General features: G+C 45.1%; 1 protein-coding gene across 9 annotated transcripts in view; it reads left to right on the top strand.

The window, feature by feature from the left end:
• usp54a (ubiquitin specific peptidase 54a) overlaps positions 1-22,665 on the top strand; it is a 47,488-nt gene extending 24,823 nt beyond the window's left edge. For 6 of the 9 annotated variants that reach the window (XM_028988279.1, XM_028988276.1, XM_028988282.1 and 3 more), the window contains 20 exons: positions 2,756-2,848; positions 4,171-4,305; positions 5,138-5,251; positions 5,421-5,503; positions 6,649-6,754; positions 9,228-9,374; positions 10,484-10,633; positions 12,134-12,302; positions 12,601-12,780; positions 13,398-13,553; positions 13,870-14,449; positions 15,226-15,359; positions 15,489-15,644; positions 15,815-15,934; positions 17,338-17,515; positions 18,150-19,153; positions 19,233-19,357; positions 19,566-19,694; positions 20,841-21,042; positions 21,716-22,665. In XM_028988279.1, coding sequence (XP_028844112.1) covers positions 2,756-2,848; positions 4,171-4,305; positions 5,138-5,251; positions 5,421-5,503; positions 6,649-6,754; positions 9,228-9,374; positions 10,484-10,633; positions 12,134-12,302; positions 12,601-12,780; positions 13,398-13,553; positions 13,870-14,449; positions 15,226-15,359; positions 15,489-15,644; positions 15,815-15,934; positions 17,338-17,515; positions 18,150-19,153; positions 19,233-19,357; positions 19,566-19,694; positions 20,841-21,042; positions 21,716-22,278 — 4,524 coding nt within the window. In that variant the 3' untranslated portion in view covers positions 22,279-22,665. The other 3 variants (XM_028988283.1, XM_028988285.1, XM_028988284.1) reach the window with 3 other exon arrangements.
• Positions 22,666-24,602: the final 1,937 nt, after the last annotated feature.

Genomic DNA, 24,602 nt, shown 5'->3' with positions numbered 1-24,602 from the left:
TCCATGCAATGGTATGAAATTTAATATTTGGAAAGTTCTCTTTGATGGTTATTGAAAATAGATGTTCGTAGTAGATGTTTTACGGCACGACTTTTCATCATTGTGCAAACCTTTTCAAAATGTGTATAAACACGTTATGTTTGACTTTTTTTCTTTTTAGCTTAAATGATACCTCGGAGTAATGTTCTTGGATAATGGGTTGTGTGCTCCGAGACAAAACCCAATACTGCTGTGTCCGTGTCTTTGATTCCGTGTACGCCGGCTTCCTCTGTCGGCGGGCCTGTGGTCAGGACTCCTGCACCAGGCCCTTTTAACATCCGACCTTAAAATGGGCGTGTGCATCCGACAGCATGCTTATACTTCAACATCTGTCTTAGGATAGAAATCCACTTTCATATCCTCCCCTTATTACAGGCCAGACTCTGAACTCTGTGGAATGTTTATTGGAACATTCATGTGGTTCAATTTTATTTTTGTCTAACACTGAGTGAGAGGGGTGTGTCCTCATGGCCATTGCACCGCAGAACCGAGTCAGTATTGATCACTGCGTTGAATTTGGACAGAGTGTGTCCTTATGCTTGAGAAGACAGGTACTGGGATTCTTTTTTTATGACATAAAATTCATGTTGTAATATAAATTGAACCATAGATGGTAGGCAGGGGTGACCAAGCTTACTTGCAGCATGATTCTTTTTGGAAAATAGTGGTGGCCTAGCGGTTAAGGAAGTGGCCCCGTAATCAGAAGGTTGCCGGTTCGAATCCCGATCTGCCAAGGTGCCACTGAGCAAAGCACCGTCCCCACACACTGCTCCCCGGGCGCCTGTCATGGTTGCTCACCAACGGTGATGGTTAAAAGCAGAGATATTTTCATGAATCAAGCTGCTGCTTTGTGTGCTCTCGTCTATTTTGATGAGTGTAGCGATTGTCATTGTGAAACGCTGCAGCACCACAGTAGGCTGGTCAATATATCTCCCTTTGGCCAAACTTTATATTGCTTACCAATCTTATCCAACTTTAAATGATTTATTCACCGACCGAGACTTCAGGGGGCACCAGGAAAAGTCTTTTAGAGAAGAACTGGTGTAAATTGTGATTTTTGGGATATTGCATCCTCAGTGTTCTCTTTATGAATTCAAGATGTCCTTTTTAAGTATGATTAATATGCCTTTTAGAGCACTTGTCATTTTTTACCAGGCCACCCAGAAATGACTTTTATTTCCATCATAGTTTGTAGATAACCTTCTCTGTCATATTTACCGCATTTACCAGACGGCCTAGGTTACTACCACCCTTAATTTTGATGAACCGAGTGATCGACATACTTTTCTGAGAAGAAAAACAAAATAACCCCTGAAATTGTACATTCTAATTATTGTCATCATAGACAAGTTGTTAATTTGCACTACTTCTTCTACAATCAGAGGTCTATGTTAAGACGCTAAATCACAGACACTCCTCTTCTCACCTGGGTGCCATTTTTTTGGTTGAGCGTGAAGTTAGCTGGGTGGGAGGCATTTTGGGCGTGAGGTGGTCCGGGTCACATCCAGCCTGAGCCCCCGTTGCCCGTGGGCTGGTCCAGATGTGCACATCAGCACACAGCTGGGCCGCATTTGTTACGCCGACGCCCCGCATCTCTTCTCAACCTCGATTCTTTCATTCTCTCTCTCACACACACATTCTTGTTTGTGCTGATTAAAGGACCCCAATTATGAAACGTTTTTTTTTTTTTGCTTTTATATCGGTCTTAGTGGTCCCCTGATGATACTGTATCTAAAATTCCGAAATTCAGCCGTGGGGCAGAACTACAGGAATTTTACTCAATCCCACAGTAAGATTTCTTCAGGATTCGCTGTTTCGGTGTGTGTAGCTTTAAATGCTAATGAGGAGGAGAGAGACAAGATGAGGACGAGAGCGGCCTTTAGAAGTGAGCAGGCATTTGTGTCGCCGTTTTTTCCAGAAAGAAAGAAAATTAACCTGCTGGAGTCTCGTGTGACCAAACTAAAAAAAAAATTAGTTGTGCTGATTTTGACATCCAATCACTGAGCAACTGCAATGCTTCGCACGTTTGGAAGCCTTGATGGTCAGTGGAGTTCCTTTTTTCGGGGAGGGGTGGGAAATTCTCTGGGCAGAAAAAGCTTGAGAAACGGGAGGTTACCTTTCCCCTTATGATGTCATAGGGGGACAAATTCCAGATCCGACCATCTGAGCTGCTGCGCTCTGACCGGTGAAGCAGGATGACCAAAGCACTCTTTATACATATCGCAATTTCTAGCCGCTACAGGACTATAGACAGGGTAGTGGAACTCGTATTAACGTTAAATAATCTCACAAAGTGACATTTTCATGATTGGGGGCTTTAAAAAAAACTTCATTTGGATGATCATCTCTAATTTTATAATTAGGCACTAATATTAATCGGAAAGGAGGCTGTGATTCAGATGTGGAACGGCGGCGTTGCTTGGATCCAGGTAGCGCCTTCTCGCTTGTAGCTGAGCAGAGGCGGGGCATGGAAGGAAGTGCATGCGCTCTGTTTTGAAGTGATGTCGAGATAATCTGGCTCAGCAGGGAGCGTTGGACGTTTCCAGAGCGCAGAGCACCCGCTCATGACGGATGTGGCAAGTTCCCTCAGTTCCAGCTCTGTTCGGTGCCGACATGTTCTGAGCCGCTCGAGACAGAGTGCATTTTGCTCGTTCTGCTTGTAAAACCCCAAAAAGCTGCCAGACTCTGACTGCCACCCCTTTCCTACTCCTTGCAGGTTCTGTGGCATTTGGACATCTTCAGGAGGAGTTTTCGCCAGCTGACCACACACAAGTGCATGGAGGACTCCTGTATCTTCTGTGCTCTCAAGGTAAATGTGGTCTTAATATATTTTCTTAAATACTGTGCAGATGTGTTCTCGCTCTTTCAGTCCAGTGAAACTGGATGCGTCCGCAGGCTGGCCGGTGTCTGTGCATGTTCTGAACCTCTGCAGACGGGCAATGTGCATTTTCCATAATGGTTTTTTATTCTGGATCCTGCTGCGCTGAAAGGTTACTTGAACAGGCTCGATTGGGCTCATTTTAAATATTGATGAGCGTTCATACCTTTGAATTGAATGCAAATGGCCTTAAACCTGCTCCAGGGCCTGTTTGCCTGCACCTCGTGCTCCCCTGACATCTTTGCATTTCAGTCTCGGCTCTCCCCCCGTCAATCGTTCTCTTGTTTGGTCTGCGCTCCCATCTACTTTTTTTTTTATTACGTTCTATCTAATGTGCAGGAATGCCACTGGCACTTTCCATCACAGGTTCAATAGCTCAGCTGGAAACGAGAGGGCTGTCTCTGTCCCGCAGCGCCTCGTCCCAGCAGGGATCCGCCAGGCTGCAATAGACCGGGCAGAGGACAGCCCTTCCTGTCTGTCCCGCAGTCATTACCCTGTCTCTGCCCGCCCGCCTGAATCTTAAGGAAGTGCCAGGTCTGCTTCACATCCACACGGGCGCTGCTCGAACAGGGTAATGACTGGTGGATATTGTCCCTGTTTTGCAAGTTGGACACGCGAGCAGAACAGAAGCTGGTGGAACCTAACTTGTCTCAGATTCAATATGTTGCCATAGCTTATGTGTGGCAAACAAGGCCCGGCGCAATATCTGTCCAGCTGGCATGGTTTATGGCGAGAGTGAGACGTTTTTAAAATGCAGTTATGACCTGTTAATGTCTCGCTACCTATCGGATAGAAATGGCTGTCTCAAGCATGGACAAACATTATGAAGTTGATTTGCTGGCCTGCTTTTAAGTCCTCCCCAAGCCACCGTCTGTTTCACTCTGTCTGCCTGTTGTCTCTTTCTTTGCCTGTTTGTCCATCCATTTGTCCCCATCAGTCTCTCTGATTCTGTCTGAGTGTCTGTCTTTCCCTCAGTTTTTTTTTTTACTGTCTGTCTGTCTCTGATTATGTGTGTTTCTCTGTTTCTGTCTCTCTGTTTTTTCTCTCCTGTGTTTCTCGCTGGACATCTGTTGGTCTTGCTCATCATGTCTGTCTGTCTGTCTGTCTGTCTGTCTGCTTTTCTGCCCCTCTCACTGTTTTTGTGTCTGTCTGCATGTTTGCCTGTCTGTCTCTCTGTGTATCTGTGTTTGAACACATTGTCCTGACGCAGGGTGTGCTGGGTGTGACGCCGTTGTCCCATCTTGTTGTTTCAGAGCATCTTCGCCCAGTTCCAGTTCAGCAGTGAGAAGGTGCTGCCGTCGGACGCTCTGCGCAGCGCTCTGGCCAAGACCTTCCAGGACGAGCAGCGCTTCCAGCTGGGCATCATGGACGACGCAGCCGAGTGTTTCGTAAGAGCCCTTCGTTCCCATTAGACCCGCACGGGGTTTCCTCTCCACACTGCTCACACAAGCTGGACTGGCAGCGAAGCGCTGTCTCTTCACCCAACAGCAGCCCGGCACATCTAGCCGTTCAGATTAGAATTTTTTTTGCAGGCTGGCTGCTGGTTTATGTTGGCTGGTATTTACTCACTCCTCGGTTGTATCAAGGCAACAGAAGGAAGGAAAGAGTTTGATGGCATGCACCAGCTCACAGCAGTGCCTGGCACCGGGCAGGATGATGGAGAGCACGGTCCAGATCGGTCTCTGTTGTACCTCAAAAACACACACACACACACACAAAGAAAGATGTGGGGAAAATTGTCATAACTCTCCACCTTGTCCTCTTTCCTTGCCGTCTCATGCCAGCTCAGGTTGAGTCTGTAAAGACTCATTTCATTTCCTCTTGACAGCGGGACTGCACCAGCAGGCATGGTGGATTCTTCCCTGTCAGGTTCACCTCGGTATCAGCCGTGAGACCTGGAGAGGGACTACACGACCACTGACAGTTGACACTAAATGCCAGGGGGCTGCTCACATACATAGACAGTGACAGACCAGGATATAGACTTGACCCCGCCCTCTGATAATTCTGCGGTAGCCGCTGTGGGTCTACGCTGCCTCACCTCACTGCCAAATGTTATGTTGTGTTTTTAAACTTCTGCTTTTGCCAAGGTCACGTATGAATACATCTTCATATGTCTTTGTAAATCCTTTTTTTTCCCATGTTCGAACTGAGAAGTTTTGTTATTTTATTTCGGTGTGGATGGTGCGAATATGCAGCTGACTGTGACGTTTCTTAAAGGAGAACATCCTGATGCGCATCCACTTCCACATCTCAGACGAAACCAAGGAGGATATATGCACAGCGCGGCATTGCATTCCCCATCAGAAGTTTGCCATGACACTCTTTGAACAGGTTAATGACCTCTCCAGTTGTTTATATATATATATATATATATAGTTTTCCAGTTAAGTTTTGTTGAGACTTGTCTGGTTTTTAAGGTCATGTGGTGTGAACTGTACAAAAATCCAACAAGAAAATTCACTGTATCCAGTCCGAATTTCTCCTTCTCTGTGTGTCATAGTGTGTGTGTAGCAGCTGTGGAGCCTCTTCAGACCCCTTGTCCTTCATACAGATGGTGCATTACATCTCTACTACCTCTCTCTGGTGAGTAAACTCAAAAGTATTATTGGATTTAGTGGAGTACACATCCATTTTTTGTGCTTTTTATTTTAGTAAAAAGATTTGCTTTCCAGGTACACATTGCTTGGATTACATGAATAGCTTATTTCAGTCCCTTTATGAATGAAGTATTTAGGGATTTTGAGTTGTACAGGTATCCAGCTGAATTGTCAGAAACCTACAGTATAAGTTTTAAAAAGCTTTTTCTATTCATTTTATTTATTCCATTTATTTCCATTTTAATGATTGTTTTTCTAATTATGTATTACATCTGAGCTGAACTTAATATAATTTTAAACAGTTTCCCTGATCAGCCACTACATTAAAAGCTTGATCACTTCAAGGGTACCTGTTGAAGGGTGGGACAGATCAGTGAGCTAACTGAACAGGACTGGGTCATGGAAGCCCAATGATGGGAAGCATATACTGTCTGATCCGGTGTTCACGTGGCCTCCAAATATCCCAGGTCTCAGTCTGTTAAAGTACGTGCTGAAAAAAAAATACAACAACTTACAACCGGATACCACAAGACTCCAACCGCAAACAGACCAGGTTAAACAGTAGGTTGCATAGAGCCCAGTAATATTGTTCTTGTCTATCAGAGGCTGAGGCTGCCTCTCCAGGGGACAGAGACGAATTAGCTGTGCTAGGGCCGCTCCGGTGGTGGCGGCGGCAGCAGCAGCAGCTGTGACATGCTCTGCTACATCAGCGAATACGATTATGAAATTCCAGCATGAATATTCCTGCTGCTATGGGTTGGCGTGGGGCTCATTTGTGCCTCCTGATTAATTTTTCCGAATGCGCAATCCCCTTGCGCAGAGAAAAGAGACGGGTAGCACCCAGCCAGCCTTTTGGGTGATGAGCGATGATGAATTCCCACTTTTTTGGGGCTGGATGTGAGTCCTGTGATGCTGCAGACCTACAGTGGGCATCAGTGCCGTCATCAGCTATGTGCTAAAAGAGGTGAAGTATACTGCTTATTTAGGGCTTTAACAGAGTTGCTACCCTGTGCACAAAATAGCCCCCGTCGTGCAGCAGAATGGTGGGACCCTTACTGTATAATGTCCTCTGAGAAGGCGGGGTTGTCACAGATGGGTGAATAGTTGTGTTTCTTGTCCCCCCTGCTGCAGCAACCAGGCTGTGCGGATGCTGGAGTGCAGGGAGAAGCCCACACCAGACATGTTTGGGGAGCTGCTGAGGAATGCCAGCACAGTGGGAGACCTCCGCAATTGTCCAGTGAGTTTTCATTATATATGTCTACTGTACGTACATGTCCTATATTTGCCTACTCTAGGGTTATGGAAAAAAATCCATAAATTTACTGTATCACTGTACTTTCACATCTGCTACAGGCATGACATTTTCACAATTCAAAAATAAATTAGGCTTTTTATATTCCTGTAAATCTGGCATACCGTGATTAATGGCCTACACAAACATTCTTTGGGGGAAAAAGCTTATTAAAAAAGAATTATGGGAAAATGTATGTTCAGTTAATTACCTGGCCAAAATGGCCAATTTTTTAAAAGGTAAGCAGTAAGGTGAACATCTTGCTGAGGAGTTCCTGACCTACATGGTTAAGTAAGAGCAGAACTGCTATTAAAAAAAGGCCAAACTTCTTTATGTTATGCATGGTACAGTAAGTAGTTGTGGACTTAATTTCTGAATTAAATATTGGTAGTTTTGGGGTAGTTTTGAAAAACTTCTCAATTTTTTATTTTGCAATATTGCAGCGCACACTGTTTTTGGCTGTTAATGGTGCTTTGCATTGTATAATGTGTTTATGTTGTAATGTAGATGGGAAGAAGAATTGTGAATTTCTGCATCTATTCATTAACCCTTGTGCAAATGTGTACATTTTCCAGAGCTCCACAAATACCATACCATTAACAAAATCATGTAAAATGAGGGTAAACACATTATCCAAAGCGGCTTTGCATTATTGAATATGTGATTTGATGATTTTATTGATTATAAAGTGAAGTGATTGTCATTATAAAGCATTGAACACGGTGACACAACGAAAAGTGTCCTCAGGATTTGAACCATCAACCTTTTGATTACGGGTCTGCTTCCTTACCCGCCAGTTTTTGTGGAGGTTCTTTTCCTGCCGTTGACACTGCTCGGAGTAGATACTGAGTGAGTTACAGGGTCAAGGTGTCAAAGAGTGGGTGGAATTATAATGCATCTTATGACATGAAAGACCCCGCCCCCTCCCCGCTCTCTTTTAATGCACATGTAAACACCGACCCACACTCACAACACAACAGCCTTCTGTCATACTAGGCGGCGAGTCCTTGGACAGAGGACAGCGTCTCATCTATGCCCTGATTGTTAGATGCCGTCTTGATGGCAGTAAACATGTTTTATACGTAAACCCTGGATCACCTGACTGCAAGTCCACTGAATGCTTTACTAACGTGGGGGTTTATAATGAAGAAAGAAGTTGCTGTTATTTGTGGATTAGGCTCAACCAGGTTAAAACATAGTTGAATTGAATGTTAAATTGTGTACAGGCCTTCCCTTTGTATGTGAGTGGGCATGTTGTTCAGTGTGTATGTGTGTGTGAGAATTCCCAGTGCTAGCTCTTGCTGTGAGAAAATCGTCTTTGTTTACTGCAAATTTTGGCTGGTGCACAATCCCTGCCCTTCAACGGGCTGCTGCCAGGCCGTTTCCAGCAGCAGCGCTTCTCAGAAACAGACGAAAGGAGGGCCGTGTGTGTGTGTGTGTGTGTGTGTGTTTTAAAACTCCTGACAATCAAATTGAGGATGGCATCTTCCTCACAGTAACCCCCTGAACATCTGCGGATAATCTGGGATCTGCAGTCTGCCTGGTTGAGGACATACACCTCCACTTCTCTCAGCCTCAGCACCGGGGCGCCACCAGGGGTGCATACTCAGCCCGCTCCTCTATACCCTCTACAAGTATGACTGTGTCCCCTCACACCACAGCAAATTTGCGGATGTCACGACAGGACTCGTCTCTGGCAAAGAAGGTGACCTGGCATACAGGGAGGAGGTTCAACGGCTGTCAGAGTGGTGCATAGCGAACAACCGGATCCTAAACACCACAAAAACAAAGGAGCTTGTTGTTGACAACAGGACAAATAAGAGTGACATCCAGCCACTCGGAGAAGGTCCCAGTGTTCAGGTTCCTGGGCATTCACCTGGAGGATGACCTGACCTGGAGCGCCCCTCCCCACCCTGGAACAACTTTACACCTCGCGATGCCTCAAAAAAGCAACAGACATTTCACTGGACTTACACCCCAGTCATTGCCACTTCCAGCTTTTGCCATCAGCAATGAAAACCGGGACAAACCGCCATGAAAACAGCTTTTATCCAAAAGAAATCCAGACTCTAAACTCTAAATAAACTATTAGCCATATATGTGCTACATCTCCATAAAACATGCCATACCACCTCACTGTGTCAAGCTATGTGCAATATCTTCACGCAACGTGCAATAGACAGTTACATTATATTTGTATTTTTGTTTTTATTTTTGTATCAGTGTAATTTGTATATATTATTTTTACTACTATTTTATGTGCGTGTTATTTCAGTCTTTCTTATTTCTTATGCATCACTTCGACTGCACCTTAAATTTCATTGTTCCTTCAGAAGTGACCTATATCTTATCTCTATCTCTTTCCACTCGCCTACACCTTGCCTCGTGATGCTGATATTGTTCTGCTGGTATCTTTCAGGCTAACTGCGGGGAGAAGCTGCGCATCCGTCGGGTGCTGATGAACTCCCCTGAGATCATCACCATCGGCCTGGTCTGGGACTCGGACCACTCTGACCTGGCTGAAGATGTCATCCACAGTCTAGGAACTATACTGCGTTTGGGGGATGTGAGTAGCGTTGCCTTTTTATTACTTGTAACATGAAACGACATTAAGTGTAATATTAAGATTGGGTGAAATGAATAAAATGTGGGAAATGAATAAAACATGAGAAGTGACCTCTAAGAAAGTGAGTTTGAATCCTGCCGTTTGCATGCTCTCTGTGTGTTGAAGAGGGTTATCTCTGGGTTCTCCAGTCTGAACCGAATCCAAAATGTCCCCACAGGGCACACACGTGATTTTATGAATTAATCAGTTTTATTATATTTATTCATCTTAAAAACACTTGCCTGGGTAGAATTAGTCACTGCTCTCTGCATTGAGATGTTCCAGCAAAGGAGGGGGGGGTCTTGGGCAACTTCATAAAGGGTTGCCATTGTGTTTCTATCTTGCATGTCCCATGCCCAGTGTACGACAGCAATTATTAAAATAATTTGTTCCTCAAATACAACTCATGATTATTAGTCAAATTGTGATGAAAGTATCACTTAGCCATTCTGTATTCCCAGAAATTCTGCATGTTATCTGAAAGTGCCTTGTTGACATTACAGGGCAGATGTCACAAAATGTGCCACATTAACACGTGTTCCCAAAATAGATGCGAGGAGATTTTTTTTGTAAAAGTTGTTTAATCGCACATCCCTCTTTCCCACTTTGTAGAATGTGCGTAAAAAGGCTCTGTTTGTCGCCACTGAATAATTTACAGTTACAAAAGCTCTGATGTCTTTTGAATGAATCAGAAGCCCTATGAAGTTTTTACGTTTTCGTAGTGGGTTTGGCTTTTTTTCTTTGAGCAACACTGGCTCCCACATAAGCTGCCTTGCAGATGGTGACTCCGATCAGAACAAACACAGCAGGGCCACTTCCCCCTCCAAATCAGTGTAAGAAAGGAGCCGGTGCTCCATCTGTCACGGCCTCATAAACTTTGTGTAGGAAACGTGACGTAATAAAAGTTGAACCATGATGGCAGAACGGCTGGAAGGAAGTCCCTGATTAGTTATGACACTATTTCAGATGAAAACAGGACGGCCCGGTTGAGTTCCAGGTTACCGTCCATTCCCAGCGTTACAAGCCCTACCCGTGCGTTTGATGGTAACAAACTTCTGTGTGCTCTCCAGCTCTTTTACAGGGTGACCGAGGAGAAGGCCCGGCAGGCAGAGCTCTACCTGGTGGGCATGGTGTGCTACTACGGCAAACACTACTCCACCTTCTTCTTCCAGACCAAGATCCGCAAGTGGATGTATTTTGATGATGCACATGTCAAAGAGGTATCGCATTTTAAAACGTCTGTAGACTTTTATAGCGCTTGGTGCTCATAAGTGTGTGGGTCTTCTTTCAATTTTCATTATGGTAATTATATAATGGTCCATTTCTATTCATGGACTTTTCTGCCTGCTGGTGCCAGAGTTTAAATGAAAAATATTAGTAAAGGCTGAAATATATTTTTTTTGTTGTGCCACAACTTTCAAAATGTTACATGGTTCCCCAGATTCTCCCTTTAGGATGGCTACCTCATTAGTAAAGAATCTTTTTGGACATCAGCATGCATGAGATCTGATCTGTAAAGGCATAAATTGAGGTCATAGTGAACATCAATAAAGTGAACGCATTGCACATTAAAGTCACAGCCAGGATGTTCGGAATTAAAACACTTGTGTGATCTTGATTAATTGAGATTGCAGGATGCTCATCGTCTCTGGATGCTCAGAATTGAGCCGCTTTAAATAATTCACCAGCTTTGCTGACTCATCCATGAGGCAGGGGCACTTTTATTATGACAAGCCGTGTTTGAGGCCTGTCACATGGGTGTCATCATTGCCACCACTACCCGTACCATCATCCTCACCGTCATCAACACTGCAGGCCTACCATGAAGAGAGCGCTTCAAACAGCATGCTGTTTACAGCCATTATCAGTTGGTATCCCCCAATACACTATATATAATGCATTTATAAAGAATATCAGAACTGTCACCTTGTTCTGTATTATAAGCCTATCTAGTCATGAAAATATTGTGGTATCGTTTCTAGGCCAAATGGCCTCGTCATATGTAAGTGTCTGCTGGGTCTTTGGTTGGCTGTAGGACACGCAGCAGCACGTGTCGGCAGCCGGCTGTTCCTGACTGGGCTTTATCTGCATAAAGGCTGTGCTGGGCACTGGATCCAGGACAGTTGCTCACAAAGCAGCTTTTTTCCCCACTCGCTCTCTCTTTCGCATTTTCCCACCCCGCTGGGCCTCTGTAAGCCTGCACGTGAGCAGTGAGGGGGTCTGACAAAAGTGGACCGAAAACAAGGATATCCCTCTATTGTTTATTTTCCCCAGCTGGACTGGAAGGTGTGGCCACTCCACAGTCACAGCAGCAGAACGTTCCAATAACCCCTTCACACACACACACACACACACACACACACGTTACAAAAACGCATGGTCACACCCAACTTTTTTTCCTTTCATACACACTCATGCATACACACAGTAACACCCGTGCCTACGCATACACACGCGTTTACTAGATGCTGCTCGGCTGTCCGAACGTCTTGTTACATCCGGATACCGTCTGTCTGGGGAAGAAGTGTAAAATCACGCTGTTGGAAGTTTGGGTAAGCTGTAGCAGGAGACAGGGGGAAGCTCTGGGCTTTTAATTATGATTCCTGTAGCACTCTTGTAATACGACGTGGCATTATGGGAGCCTGCTGTTATTAATTTGGTCGCCATGTTAGTTCTCATGCGCTGGTATTGTCTTTCTCTACATTCTGTTTCCCTTTCAGATTGGTCCGAAGTGGAAAGATGTGGTTTCCCGCTGCATAAAGGGCCATTACCAGCCTCTGCTGCTGCTCTATGCTGACCCCCGGGGGACGCCCGTTTCAGCACAAGACCTGCCCTCCAGACTAGACCTGCAGTACATTAATAAAGCTTATTACGACAGCGAGGACTCGGGTACGACCTCCAGCTGTTGCCTTAACTTTCAGTGCCAACAAATGCTGCTAGAAACAGGTTGTTGGTCGTTTTTAGATTGTGGCTTCATTATTACAGTTCTGTGCTGCCTTAATTCTAGTAAATCTAGATCAGATTTCTATTAGATAATTTTATAAAATGTACTGTTTTTCCCTAATTGATTTCAGATGTTTTGACAGAGCTGATATTTCTTACTTTTTGATGTGTGATAATTACTCAGCGTTTGTGAAAACGCAAAACAATATCAATTTGTGTGTTTGTACCTTTGTTCGTTCATCAGGCCGTGAGCCCTCCATCTCCAGCGACACACGTACCGACTCTTCAACCGACAGTTACAGCTACAAACACTCTCACTCCCACCATGAGTCCATGGCGAGCCACTTCTCCTCCGACTCTCAGGGCACAGTCATCTGTAACCCTGACAACGACTCAGCCTCCCACAGCAGCCTGGATACCACAGGTTAGCACCCACACACGCCTACGCACACATTCATGATGGTGCACCCACAAACCTGCGACACATCCACCTACTCAGATGCTGCAATTTGTAAGATAATTTAGGGCTTTCAATGTATTCCAAATTTTGTCAATTGCACAATTTTCAATGGATTGATTGGATTGAATGGAGTGATTAATTGTGGATAATTCTTAATACTAAAGCCTGCTATAATTCCTGTTTTAATATTTGACAAGGCAAAGGCTCAGACTTGGGGTGACAGGGAGATGATCTTGTCATTTTTCAAATGAAAGAACCTGCAGATAACATGAAATAACTTTGGTTTTGTCAATAGTTTATTCAATTTTTTAATTCACCAAATCCCTAAGGGCATAGAAACACAGTGAACCTTGTTTCACATGGATCTTGAAATATTTTTATCTGGTCTTACAGGATTTTCATTTTGTGCAAAATGCCATTGTGGACACGAAAAAAGATGTCATCTAAACCGGCCCTAAAACTCCTGACCCAGACAGCTCATTTTATTAGCACTATTATTATTTTTATATCTTCAATAATGGAAATGTTACTCTGACCGCATTTGTCTTCCAGCCCTTGAGTTGTTGTGCTGCGTTTGACAGGTCCAGTGACAGACGGCGAGCCGGTACAGCGACACGTGTTGAGGAAGATTTCTACAACAGACAGGAAGAGGAGCATTAGCCGGCCACGGCGCTTTGACGATAGAAGTCGGGGGTCCAGAGGGGACGAGGTGTCATCAGCAGGCTACCACAGCGAGGGTATGTTGGGGGAACGTTTTCCTACAGCCCTGCCGCGAATTTCCAAATCAGGCGTGCAATATAAAGAAATAGAACTAATTAAGTAAGCTGCTTACCTTCTTTCTGAAAACTGGAAGCTAACCTTGGGGATGCTAAATGTATTTGTCTGCTTCAGGAAGGGAAGTACGCAGGTCACATGTGGTGGGCAGCTCAGTGATCAACCTTGACGTTGTTATGATCCAGGTGCAATCGAAGAAGCCATAACTTCATAACTCAAAATCATCCTTCTCTTCTTCTCTCTACACTTCTCTTTCTATATTTCATATGCCCCCTGTAGGTGAGACTCTGAAAGAGCAGCAAGCTCCTCGCACTGCCCCCAAACCTGCCTCCAGCCGCCTCCGGGACTTTAAAGAGACCATGAGCAACATTATACACAGCCGTCCGCTATCATCCTCCACCTCGTTCATCTCCTCAGCTAGCAGCTCTTCCGAGCCTGCGGCAAAAACCCGCGACTGGGAGGCTGACAGCACCAGCAGCGAGTCCAAATGCAGCTCTGCTTCAGCCGGGCGCTACCGGCCAGCCTGGAAACCCCGGCGTGAGGTCCTAAACATTGACAGCATCTTCAACCGGGAGAGAAGGAAGCAGGCTGGCTACAGTCCCCTGGGCTCCATCCCTCTGCTAGAGGGCCCTGCTGGCTCTCAGGCAGAGACGGACCTCCACAAGGCCACTGCTTTGAGGCCGGGCAGCATGATGCAAACACTCCCCATCGTGCACACTCGAGGTCTGGCCCACCAGGCCCAGCACCCCCGACTCATCCAGAGGATGGAGAGCGGATATGAGAGCAGCGAGAGAAACAGCAACAGCCCGGTCAGCATGGACATGCCACTCAGCGAGGGCCACACCAGTACAACTCACAGGTAAACACACCCAGAGTACACACTCTCACTTACGGCATTTATCAGATGCCCTTATCCAGAGCGACTTACGATCAGAAGTTACAGGGACAGTCCCCCTGTAGACACTCAGGGTTAAATGGTAGTCAGTGGGGTTTGAACCTGTGACTTTTTAGTCTTTATAGGTGAGTTTCTTACCCACTAGGCTGCTACCATCCCACAAAAAAGTATACACCTTGATGGAGTCAAAATGAATCTTGGTGACACTTGAGTTACCTTGGTAAAATAAGTGAAATGAGTTAATCTCGGCCTATGAAATTAATTACAATTTTCAGATATATAAAAAAAATTCTTTGTTATTGAATGGTTGCTTCCGGTTTAGTTTCATTTTTAAGAGTATAAAGTAATAGAAATGACATCCTGTTTTTAAATGTTTTGGTGTTTGCTTATGTTCAAATCCCTTTTTTTTTTCTTTTTTTTTTGCAATTTCTGAAATGCAAAATAATGCAAAACAACATGCATGAATGGAGTTAGACATGGGTGCGTGGTTATTTTAAGTGGATGAAGCTTACATGTAGCTCAATTTTTAAAAAGGGTTGAGGAGTAACAATTTGCAAAGACACCACAAAGTCAGTGGTGAGCTATACAATGCTTGTTGTGCGTGAAATGAGCTCAACCTTCAAGAACTCTAGTAATTTCTACAACACAAGTGAGATGTTTTGACACGGAACCACCCTCGGTCTCCTCTCTCGTCCCAGCTTCTAATAAGGGACTGACCCTCCTCCATCCTTTCTTCTCAGGAATGGTGGAATTAAAAAGCCGGCATTTCCCAGCGTTGGACCGTCATGGCGGAATGTGCCCAAATCCAAGAGCAGCAGTGCCTTACTGCAGGACGCTGAGGCTGCAAACAGAGGCAACATCCAGACCAGCCTGGGTGTGTTGTACATAACCGCTCGACATTTTTATCTTTTTTTCTCAATACTTTCATAATATAGAATATTAAGAATGACAGCATTTTTATAAAGAGTGCAGCCCTGAAGTGTGTGTGTGTACATCATATCAGAGGGCCGCAGTGAGCTGGACGAGCTTCAGGAGGAAGTGGCTCGCCGCGCCCGCGAGCAGGAGCAGCAGCGGAGGAAGGAGAAGGAGAGAGAGGCGGCTATGGGCTTCAACCCCCGACCCAGCAAGTTCATGGACCTGGACGAACTGCAGAACCAGGGTAAGATCCTCTTTGCTTGTGTGGCTGTGTGCCCGGGTGGAGAGGTGGCGTCTGGGCTGGGTTTGGGAAGCTTCCCTTTATTCTCTGATCTCCAATCACAGATCTTCGATATAGCATACAGCGCATGCTACACATTTCCTTGTCTCAGTTTGTGTGTGTGTGTTCTGCAGGGAAAGTGGACAGCTTTGAGCGCTGTGTGTCGGAGGCGGATGCTCTTTTAGATCAGTCCCTGCGCTTAGAGCAGGCCGGGGAGGTTGCTGCCGCTCTGTCTGTAGTTAATGAAGCTGTGTGTAAGTAATTCTACTACCATTGTGTTCATGTGTTTGCATATTCAGGCTTGACTGCTGGAGACTCAAGTTCACTCTGACACTACATGCATTCGAAGGACCAGCTTCTTTTTATTTCTATGCAGTCAGATATAAACCAATTTTATCCAATCAGTAAACTGCGTCTTCATTACAAGTCTTTATATAATTCTCACACATTTTATAGTAACACATTATTTAGCCACAAAGGCTCAAAATTGGTTGTTGAAGACATGTCAGGTGTGTGTTTAGTACATTGTCATTCACATTGCGTGCTTGAAACGGTGCTGGGAGGGTTTTAATTTCCACAAGTTGCTGGAAAGGATGCAGTGAAACTGACTGAATTTGATGAAACGTTCACCATCCATTAAGTGACACCTGGCATGTATGTTGTTACATTACACTTTTTATAATTATATTTTTAAAGAGCAGCGTGACACATGCAACTTTAACATCTAAAATAATTCCAGCTGCAGTGTGTATTTATAGCTAGAGAGCGCCACATGGTGCATCATTAGATTTGTTGATGGCAGGGGGCACTTTGGGCTGTCCAAACAAGAATAGTCTGGCCATCATGAGGCCAAGAGGGGGTAACAGGGTCACCAGCTTCCAGCTGTCATAATGAAAGCCGTGTGAGTTGAAGGGATGTTCACTGGGGTCAGTGAGCACATCACCATAGCAACCCTTTCAGCCTGAAGGCCCTGACAATGCTGTTGTGTCAGTTTGGACTGCAGTCTGTTTAGTCAACAAGCCTGCTGATCCGTGTGCGTGGTGTGTGTGGACGTATTCGGCTGTCATCTGTGTTTGCTCTTTACCTCTTCTTCTCCTTATCTCCTTATCTCCGTGTGTGTGTGTGTGTGTGTGTGTGTGTGTGGGTGGGTGGGTGGGGGTGGGGAAGGGGGGATTTGTAATGCATATAAATACACTGCCTTCCGTGAGACACGCCAGTGATCCACCCCGGTCTCTCCTCAACCACTCTCCTCCACCTCTCCCTGCAACACCAGCAGCCTTCCCTCCCCTGGACAGGATTGGTGTTTACACCACGCCAGATACCAGTGTAGTGTGTGTAAAATGGCTTTTTTTTATGTTCTATGGCTGATCGTGATCCATTTTAAGTTGATTAATTCAGACCTCACTATGATTTCTCCATTGTTTTGTAATACAGACATCCATGTGCACCAGAGGTGTGTAGACTCAACTAGAGTACCCCTCCATTGTGTAACCCTACCCTACCTCTCCCCTTTTTGCCCCTTCAGTACTACAGTTAGCCTTTTCAGTTAAGTGTGTCCAATCTGCATGCATCCCATAATTCATTATGTTCTTCGTTTGTGTTTTTGTTTGTTTTTGTTTTGCCCCTTCCACCTTTTTGTTGTCCTTTGGCACTGTAGCTAAACTCAGGCTTCCCATGCATGAGGGCAGCACTAACACTCATGGCAGGACAGTGGCTGAAGCCAGACTGCAGAAATGCATGAGGCGGGCGCGGGGTCTGCAGCAGCGCATGCAACAGCAGCAGCAGGAGGAAAAGGAGGAGGAGGAGGAGGAGAGACCGCTGGAGAATCCTCTCAGGTACCAGATGTAGTGTGTTTGGTGTCTTTTTCCCTAGGCACATGAATTATACTGTATACTGTATTTACCAAATATAAAATTTCAGGATTATGGCTCATCTATGCTCCCTTTCCAATTAAAACGTGTCAACCAACACAGTTCACATACACTACCAGTCAAAAATTTGGACACACCTACTCTGTTTTGGTTATGGAGACTAAGATGGGGCCATTTTGAAGAATGTAATGCAAGAAACCTATTTAGTATTTGTTGTATCAGGAGAAAGTGAAGTATGTTTGACAAATCGACTCTTTTTACCTTCATGGATGCTTTGTTCACTATTGTCATCATCAAAAGCGCTTCAGAATTAAATTTTTACTAGTGTTTCTTTGCATGACATGAAGTTTTGAAGAGTGTACTTTGCTAAAGTTTTAGGAATTCCAATTTACTGCCCCCATTTGTACAATTACAGCATGTAGTAGCACCTCCGAGATCTTTCTGCGTTCACAGGCTCCCTCTATTAAAAACATATACTCTATACTGTAAAGTGTTAAAGTTTTATTCACATTAGACTTCTGAATTAAAGGACTTCAAAGACTCGCTCAGGTTGGCGCTTTAGCCTATGGCGTCTGACGTTTTTTCCCCATTTTTGCAGTGAACAGCCTGGCAAGGTCCAAATATTTCTGACAGATGCACAGGAGGAGCAAGCATTGACCATTCAGGAGACTGTTTCAGGCCCACTTTGTCCTTCCCATAACATGACTCCGCTTACTCCCAAAAGCCCTGTCTCTGAGCCCTTCAGCCACCCTTACGTTGCTCTCCCTCAACATTCCACATACTCAGAACACCAGCAAGGCATCATGGGACCTGGTGATGATTCTGTAAGGCTGAGTGAAACTGTGGAGCAGCAGGGAAGGGACACTAGAGAGCTGGCCAACGTCATAGAGACTTCGTGCGCTGGTCTTAGACCCATCCATAAGCACAACGCCAAGTCCCTGCCTGCACTCTCTGTTGACTTGTACGAGGAGCATCAGCCTTCTTCCCCACCTCCGCCCAGGCAAATTCCACTTTCCCCTCCTCAGTGGAACGGACACCTGCAGGCACAGACCCTCTCCGACCCCCGTGTGCTGCATGCCAGGGCCCCTTCTTCAGAACCGCTGAGCACACAGGGCACAGAGCGTCGTCCCAGGGCCGCATCCCCCATGCAGACGTCACATACCACACCGTCGCTCCCACAAAATGGCATAATGCCTTCAAACGCCTATCAATCAAAGCCCAGCCTGGCTCCTTCTCCTGTTCCCTCTGCCAGTCAGAGTGGTCTGGGCTGGAGTGTGGATGTCCCAGACAGCTCTGAAGCTGTTGATTCCACCTTCCCTGTGCCCCAAAATATACCCAGGCGCCCATCCGAGCCAGTCCACCCAGGCCGCTCTCCCTCTCCCACCACGTCACAGGTGCCCAGGACGGACCCCCGTCTGCCTGTGGAGCGCTGGGCTGAGAACGTTAATCGCTACTACAGCTCCCAGCATGCTCTAGCCACAGGCCACACCTCCCAGACAGAGGAGCTCTCCGAGCTGGAGTCCCTCTACCAGGCGAGTCTGCAGGCTTCTCCCCTACCCCAGGCCATGCACGGTTCCAGCCCAAAAACGGCGGCCAAGCCAGGTACGGAATCACTTTACACTCACAAAGGGTGAGAATAAGGATGACCGCAGCGATTCATTCCGTTTCCCCCCTGTGTCAGGTTCCGTAGCTCGGAAAGTCCATGGGTCAGGGAGCCTTGGACGTTCCAAAACTCCGACAGCCGAGATAGAGCGATACGCCTACAGAACACCCACCTACAGCAGCCCTGCTGCTACGCCACACAGGGTGAGCAGCATTTAACATGTTAAAAGCTCTAATAATACAAGATGGATTTTTCCTATTTTAGAAATGCGCCGACTATAGCAAAAGTAATTATACGTTTTGTAATTATTTCACTCATTGTTGTTATTAAATCTTGTGTTCTTCTGCTATTGAAAAGGCCACATGTGATGACGTGCAGTGGTCATAAATTTTGTGTGTGTGTGTTATCCAGACCTTGGAGCCCGGGATGCCAGTAGCTGAAAATGAGCCGTACAGCGCAGAGAACCTTCGCCGCATCGCACGCAGTCTGAGTGGTACCGTCATCCGGGGACGACCAGAACTCTCCTCCTCTCGCAGCTTCGTGGGTTTTTACACACACACACACACACACACAAAAGCAACAACTTATACAAGCCAAAAGTGCCTCATCTGCCACTGCACCTGCACTGTAAATAACACACAGCCAGGTGTCACTCTGGAGATGAACTGTGACCCTCGACTTCCATCATTCTATCACCATCACCTGCATTTGCCCTGAGGTCGTGGTCTGTTATGCAACGGCCACTCTGTGCTCTGAATGGCCAGCAGAACCTTTTATATTCTGTATGTTTTTCTGTATTTGAGGTCATGCGGCAGGGCACCGAGTGACACAGCTGCATGGAAAATGTGACTTTGCGCATATTATCTGCCACCTAATTCTTGTTGTGCCATTTTTTGTATTGTCTTTAAATTTGACCCAAACATCAGGACAACACATGCCACTTCCTTGTCTTTGTAAAAGGCAGTCTATTTCAAAACAATTGAAAGTGTGACCAAAATCAAGAGGGAATCTGGCCAAAAGATGTTTTGGGGTAGAATTTAACAATTCAGTCTCTCCAAGAATTCACAATGTTGTTATTGCAACAATTAACACACATTCATCCAATCAGCATGAATTATTTGTGTATTGCACTTTTTTTGAAACCGCCACAACTTTTTTGCAATTTTCACTAAAGTTTCTGCAAATTCAGACATTTTGACGGTGAAGTGATTGTCATTGTGAAGCACAGCACAGCAACACAGTGGGCAGCCATGTCAGGCACGGTGGGAACGGTGCTTTGCTCAGTGGCACCTTGGCGGGTCGGGATTCGAACCGGCAGCCTTCTGATAACGGGGCCGCTTCCTTAACCGCTAGGCCACCAGTGATTTTTAGATCACAACAATCTCAAAATCGTGAAATTATTGTGAAATCCTGGCGGGACAGATTTTTTTTAAAGTTAATTAGTTATTTATCGGCATGACAGTAAGCAATAAACCGTGGGTCGTATATACAAGTTGTGGCAAAACGGATTTTGGTATTATGGAGTGTTTGTGCAGAAGGCGCATAAATCACAGCCCATCTGTGAACCGGTTTTAATTTCATTTCTCTCCCTCTCTCAACTCCCCATCTCTGCTCCCATCTTGTGGAAACGCCCCTCCTTTTCTCTCTCTCTCACTCTGTCCATCCTCTTTCTTTTCCTTTAAAAAGGAACCCCCTGTCAACAGGATGCCAAAGCATGCGGACCCCTGGGTCGTCACTCGTCACGCCCCTCCACACACACCGCCCACGCCCTCCCCCACCTCCCACAATTCCCCCGCCTTCCTCCCCATCCCCCAGTACCACCACCCGCACCGCACCCCCCAGCAGCCACAGCGGCCCTCTGTGGCGGCGCCCTCATGGGGACACTCAGGTAACTATCCCACCTTGGTTGTGACACCGGCCCATGCTGCTGTCATGTGCGAGGACACTCCGCTGTCATCACCATTTTGAGTTCTGTCCCCTTCCATCTTTTCCTTCACACGTACACATATCAGGCCAGATTTCCATGGGGCTAAAATAGTGGTAGCATGTTGGATGTCCTGTAACTCCTGAAGACATACATGATGTTACATTAGCAAATAAGAAAGGCCTGCTTGCTGCTATCTGGATCTATCTAACTACCCTGAAGAGGAACATTAATAATGTCTTCATAAATGAAGTTCTAAATGGGAGAAACCTGTGGAGATGATGCTAGAGGTGCACGATTCAGGGTTGATATCACAATTTGAGTTTGATTCTTGTGCTCACAATTCTATTCTAAAATTATTCTTGATCCAGTGCATTCCTTAAATTTGTTTCAAGATTGTTTTGAGTATTTTCCAATTTTAATGTGGAAGACATTTGCTATCAGGAGAAAATAATCCAGCCTGGATAAAATGTAGTTTACTATGACACAATTTCTTCTGGATTCGAGTAATTTAGCATTTTTCAGTTGATCGAAGGCTTAAACATATTACACCCAGCAAGAAAGTGTCAATATTAAGACTTTATTCTGGGAACCCATTTCTAATTTAAATTTTTTGAATCCTGATTTATCTCTACAGGAGAACAACAAAAAGGCCGCAACTTTCTGGCTCTGTTTGACCGGAGTGAAGCTGTCCAACGTGAAAACTACCAGAATGTTGCCATGAGCTATGGCACACTGCCACGGGCACCTAGGAAGGTGGCCTCAGCTGGCGGCCCACTTCCTATTGCCAGGGAGGGCCCAGTGATGCGTCCGGAGCACTGGGACAGCAGATACGCCACCCTGGCTCACCCCCGCCGCTCCACGCCTGCACCAGAAAGATCCACACACACCCTCTACAGGCAGCTGCCACAAATGGGCAGAGCTGTGCCCTCGATGCCCCCAAACACTGCCCGCTGCCATCCACACTCAGAGCCCCCGCCGCAACCTCGGCGCCTGGACGTGCCCCCAGAGGTAGACTGGAGAACTGCAGCCTTCCGCACGGCGCAAATGCCCAGAGATGGCGAGATGTTCCAGAGAACGAGGCTGCCCCGCGGCCCTCCCCTGCTCTGCCGCGTGTGCCAGCGCATGCCCGCCGAGCTCTCCGGAGCCTGCTGCCGCTCCTGTGGGCCGCACATGGCACACTTCCGTACCACCAGTTGAATCAGACTGAGGCTGGGGAAAAGTGCCATGTAAGAAATGTCCCTCAACCCCTTGGTCAAGCTGATGCCACCCGTATGTCTCATCGTTCATTGAAAGACTGAACGTTTATTCAGCACCTCCATGTATCTGTAAGCACATCACTCTCTCTCGTCTTGCGGAACTTGCTCATCTCGCCAACCCGCTCTCACGTCACCCTGTGCACCTTAATACAGGAAGCCAAGTGATGCCCCCTGGGGCTGCAGTGTTGGAGGGCAGCCTTGTCCTGCTTGTTTTATTAGATTTTGTGTCCTGGAGCAGGAGTGAGGCTGGAAGCCGAGGTCTTTTCTAGGCTGGACGCGAGGGGCTGTCTGTATTACTAAAAAGATTCTTCAGTCAAGGTTGCTGTAATATATATATATATATATAAAAACAACCTAACCATCCTGCGTAAAGACCTGGACAACTATGAGTCTGTATTTATTAGTTGAGAGAACAAACTGAATAATTTCTGGCAGTTATTTATTTTTATGGTATTTGATTGAGTTCTTTTAATCCATTATTTCAGAAGATGCAGAACATCTGCCTGCCAACTCTGCTCCTCTAGAGTTACTGCCCTTGGTATAATCTTATTCAATGGAAAATGGGGTCAAAGGTTAATTATTCTGCGATGTCTTTAGTTAATCTGTATATTAAGTGCGTCTTGTGCAGACAGTTAAAAATACAAAAACTAATGGTTTAAACTAGTTTGGTTAGGATGTGATAATTTGTTAATAGTGCAGTAAAAATAACTGTATTAACTCAAGTTTAGTGCACTTCAGAAGTGTAAAACTAGAAGTCGCTGTTTGATCAATATTGCCTGTTAATGCAGAGGAGGTGCAACGTTAAAATATTTATATTTGCTAGTTGCAGAAAAAAAAAAAGTGTAATACTGTAGAGGTACAAGAGATGTTCATGTTTGTTCAGCCGATTTCAGCAGTCATTTACTGATACTTTCTGTTCTTCATTGTTGGACTACAGTACTAAAGACTGAAACTTGGATCAAAATCATTTCAGATATTGACTGCCTTTTGCTTTTATCGCATTTTTTGGCTTGTTTTTTGCTCCTGCTTGAGGTTTTTGAACACCAGAAGCGCAGACTGAACTATAGACGGATGATTTAGTTCAAGGCAGATGCATGTCATGCCATTTTGCATTAACAGGTATGAAGTTTAGAGTATGTGGCATTTGTAAAGGGATTTACGGTGGCAAAGTTAAAGTCTGACAGCGACCAGAATTTATACATTCTTATTATAATTTTTTTAAAATATTTTACAGTTTTATTTTTCCACTTAATTACTAAGTGATAATGCCTTATTAATATGCTTGTTTGAAGCATTGTGTTTAAATGAAGGAATGATCTTTGTGGGTTTTTTTTTTGTTGTTTTTTTTTTTTTTATCTTGCCTATTTTTTGTTGCAAAATTTTACAATTAATTTTTTTACGCAGCTAAAACTGCTGGCACACGATAACAAAGGGTTGTAATGGCCGGTGTTGCTGCCAACAGTCTGGGGTATTCCTCCGAAGTGAGCATGTTGTCTGGGTCATGCAACCCAGAAACTGTCCAATTACCTTGAGCAATTGGCATTAAAAATACCAAATAAATGTGATGCTTCCTCCAGAGGCTAAACTGCAAAATATTACAATATATAAGAACAAGTGCATTTATAGTGATTATATTGTGCACCATCTAGAAGTATAAATCTAAAGTACATTCTGGATAGGAAAAATGTCATTAAAACATTTCAGTGGAGCAACAGCACACCTTGGAGGACGACCAGCAGATTACCATTGAAACCATCTTGTGTTCCTCTTTACCAAATTGGGAAACGAGGTTTATCCTGAAACTTTTGAACCATGTATATAGGTTTATACAGTAAAGCTATTCAACCCTAATCATTCAAATCAGACCATATATACGCCTGATTTGATATCTGCTTTGAGTTTCTTTGATAGAAAACCTAATGTGTATTTTTTCAATAAAGTTGTTATTCTGTGCTCCACTTTTGGAGCTTAACCTTAAAATGTGTTGTAAATAGTGTTTAAAATTAGGGAATGTTTGCAATATATTGTAGTCGCTCAGAGGATTCCTCCGTCTTTTGAACCTGTACTATGACCCAGTGTGGTGCTCATGTGTCTCATGGTGGCTCTGGTGGTAAGGCTGGAGTCTTGAGAGACGCTTACAGGAAAGTTCTTGATTTTAAAAAAATACTTCATGACTGTTTGCTGTAGCTACAGTTTGCATTTACAGAATAAGGTAAATCTGCATTAATGAATCCAGATTGCACTGTACTCCTTCCAGGAAGATTA

The sequence above is a fragment of the Denticeps clupeoides genome, chromosome 8 (genome assembly GCF_900700375.1).
Source record: "Denticeps clupeoides chromosome 8, fDenClu1.1, whole genome shotgun sequence".
NCBI lineage: Eukaryota > Metazoa > Chordata > Actinopteri > Clupeiformes > Denticipitidae > Denticeps > Denticeps clupeoides.
The sequence above is the reverse complement of the archived record's forward strand: the minus strand, read 5'-3'. Positions and strand labels throughout refer to the sequence as shown.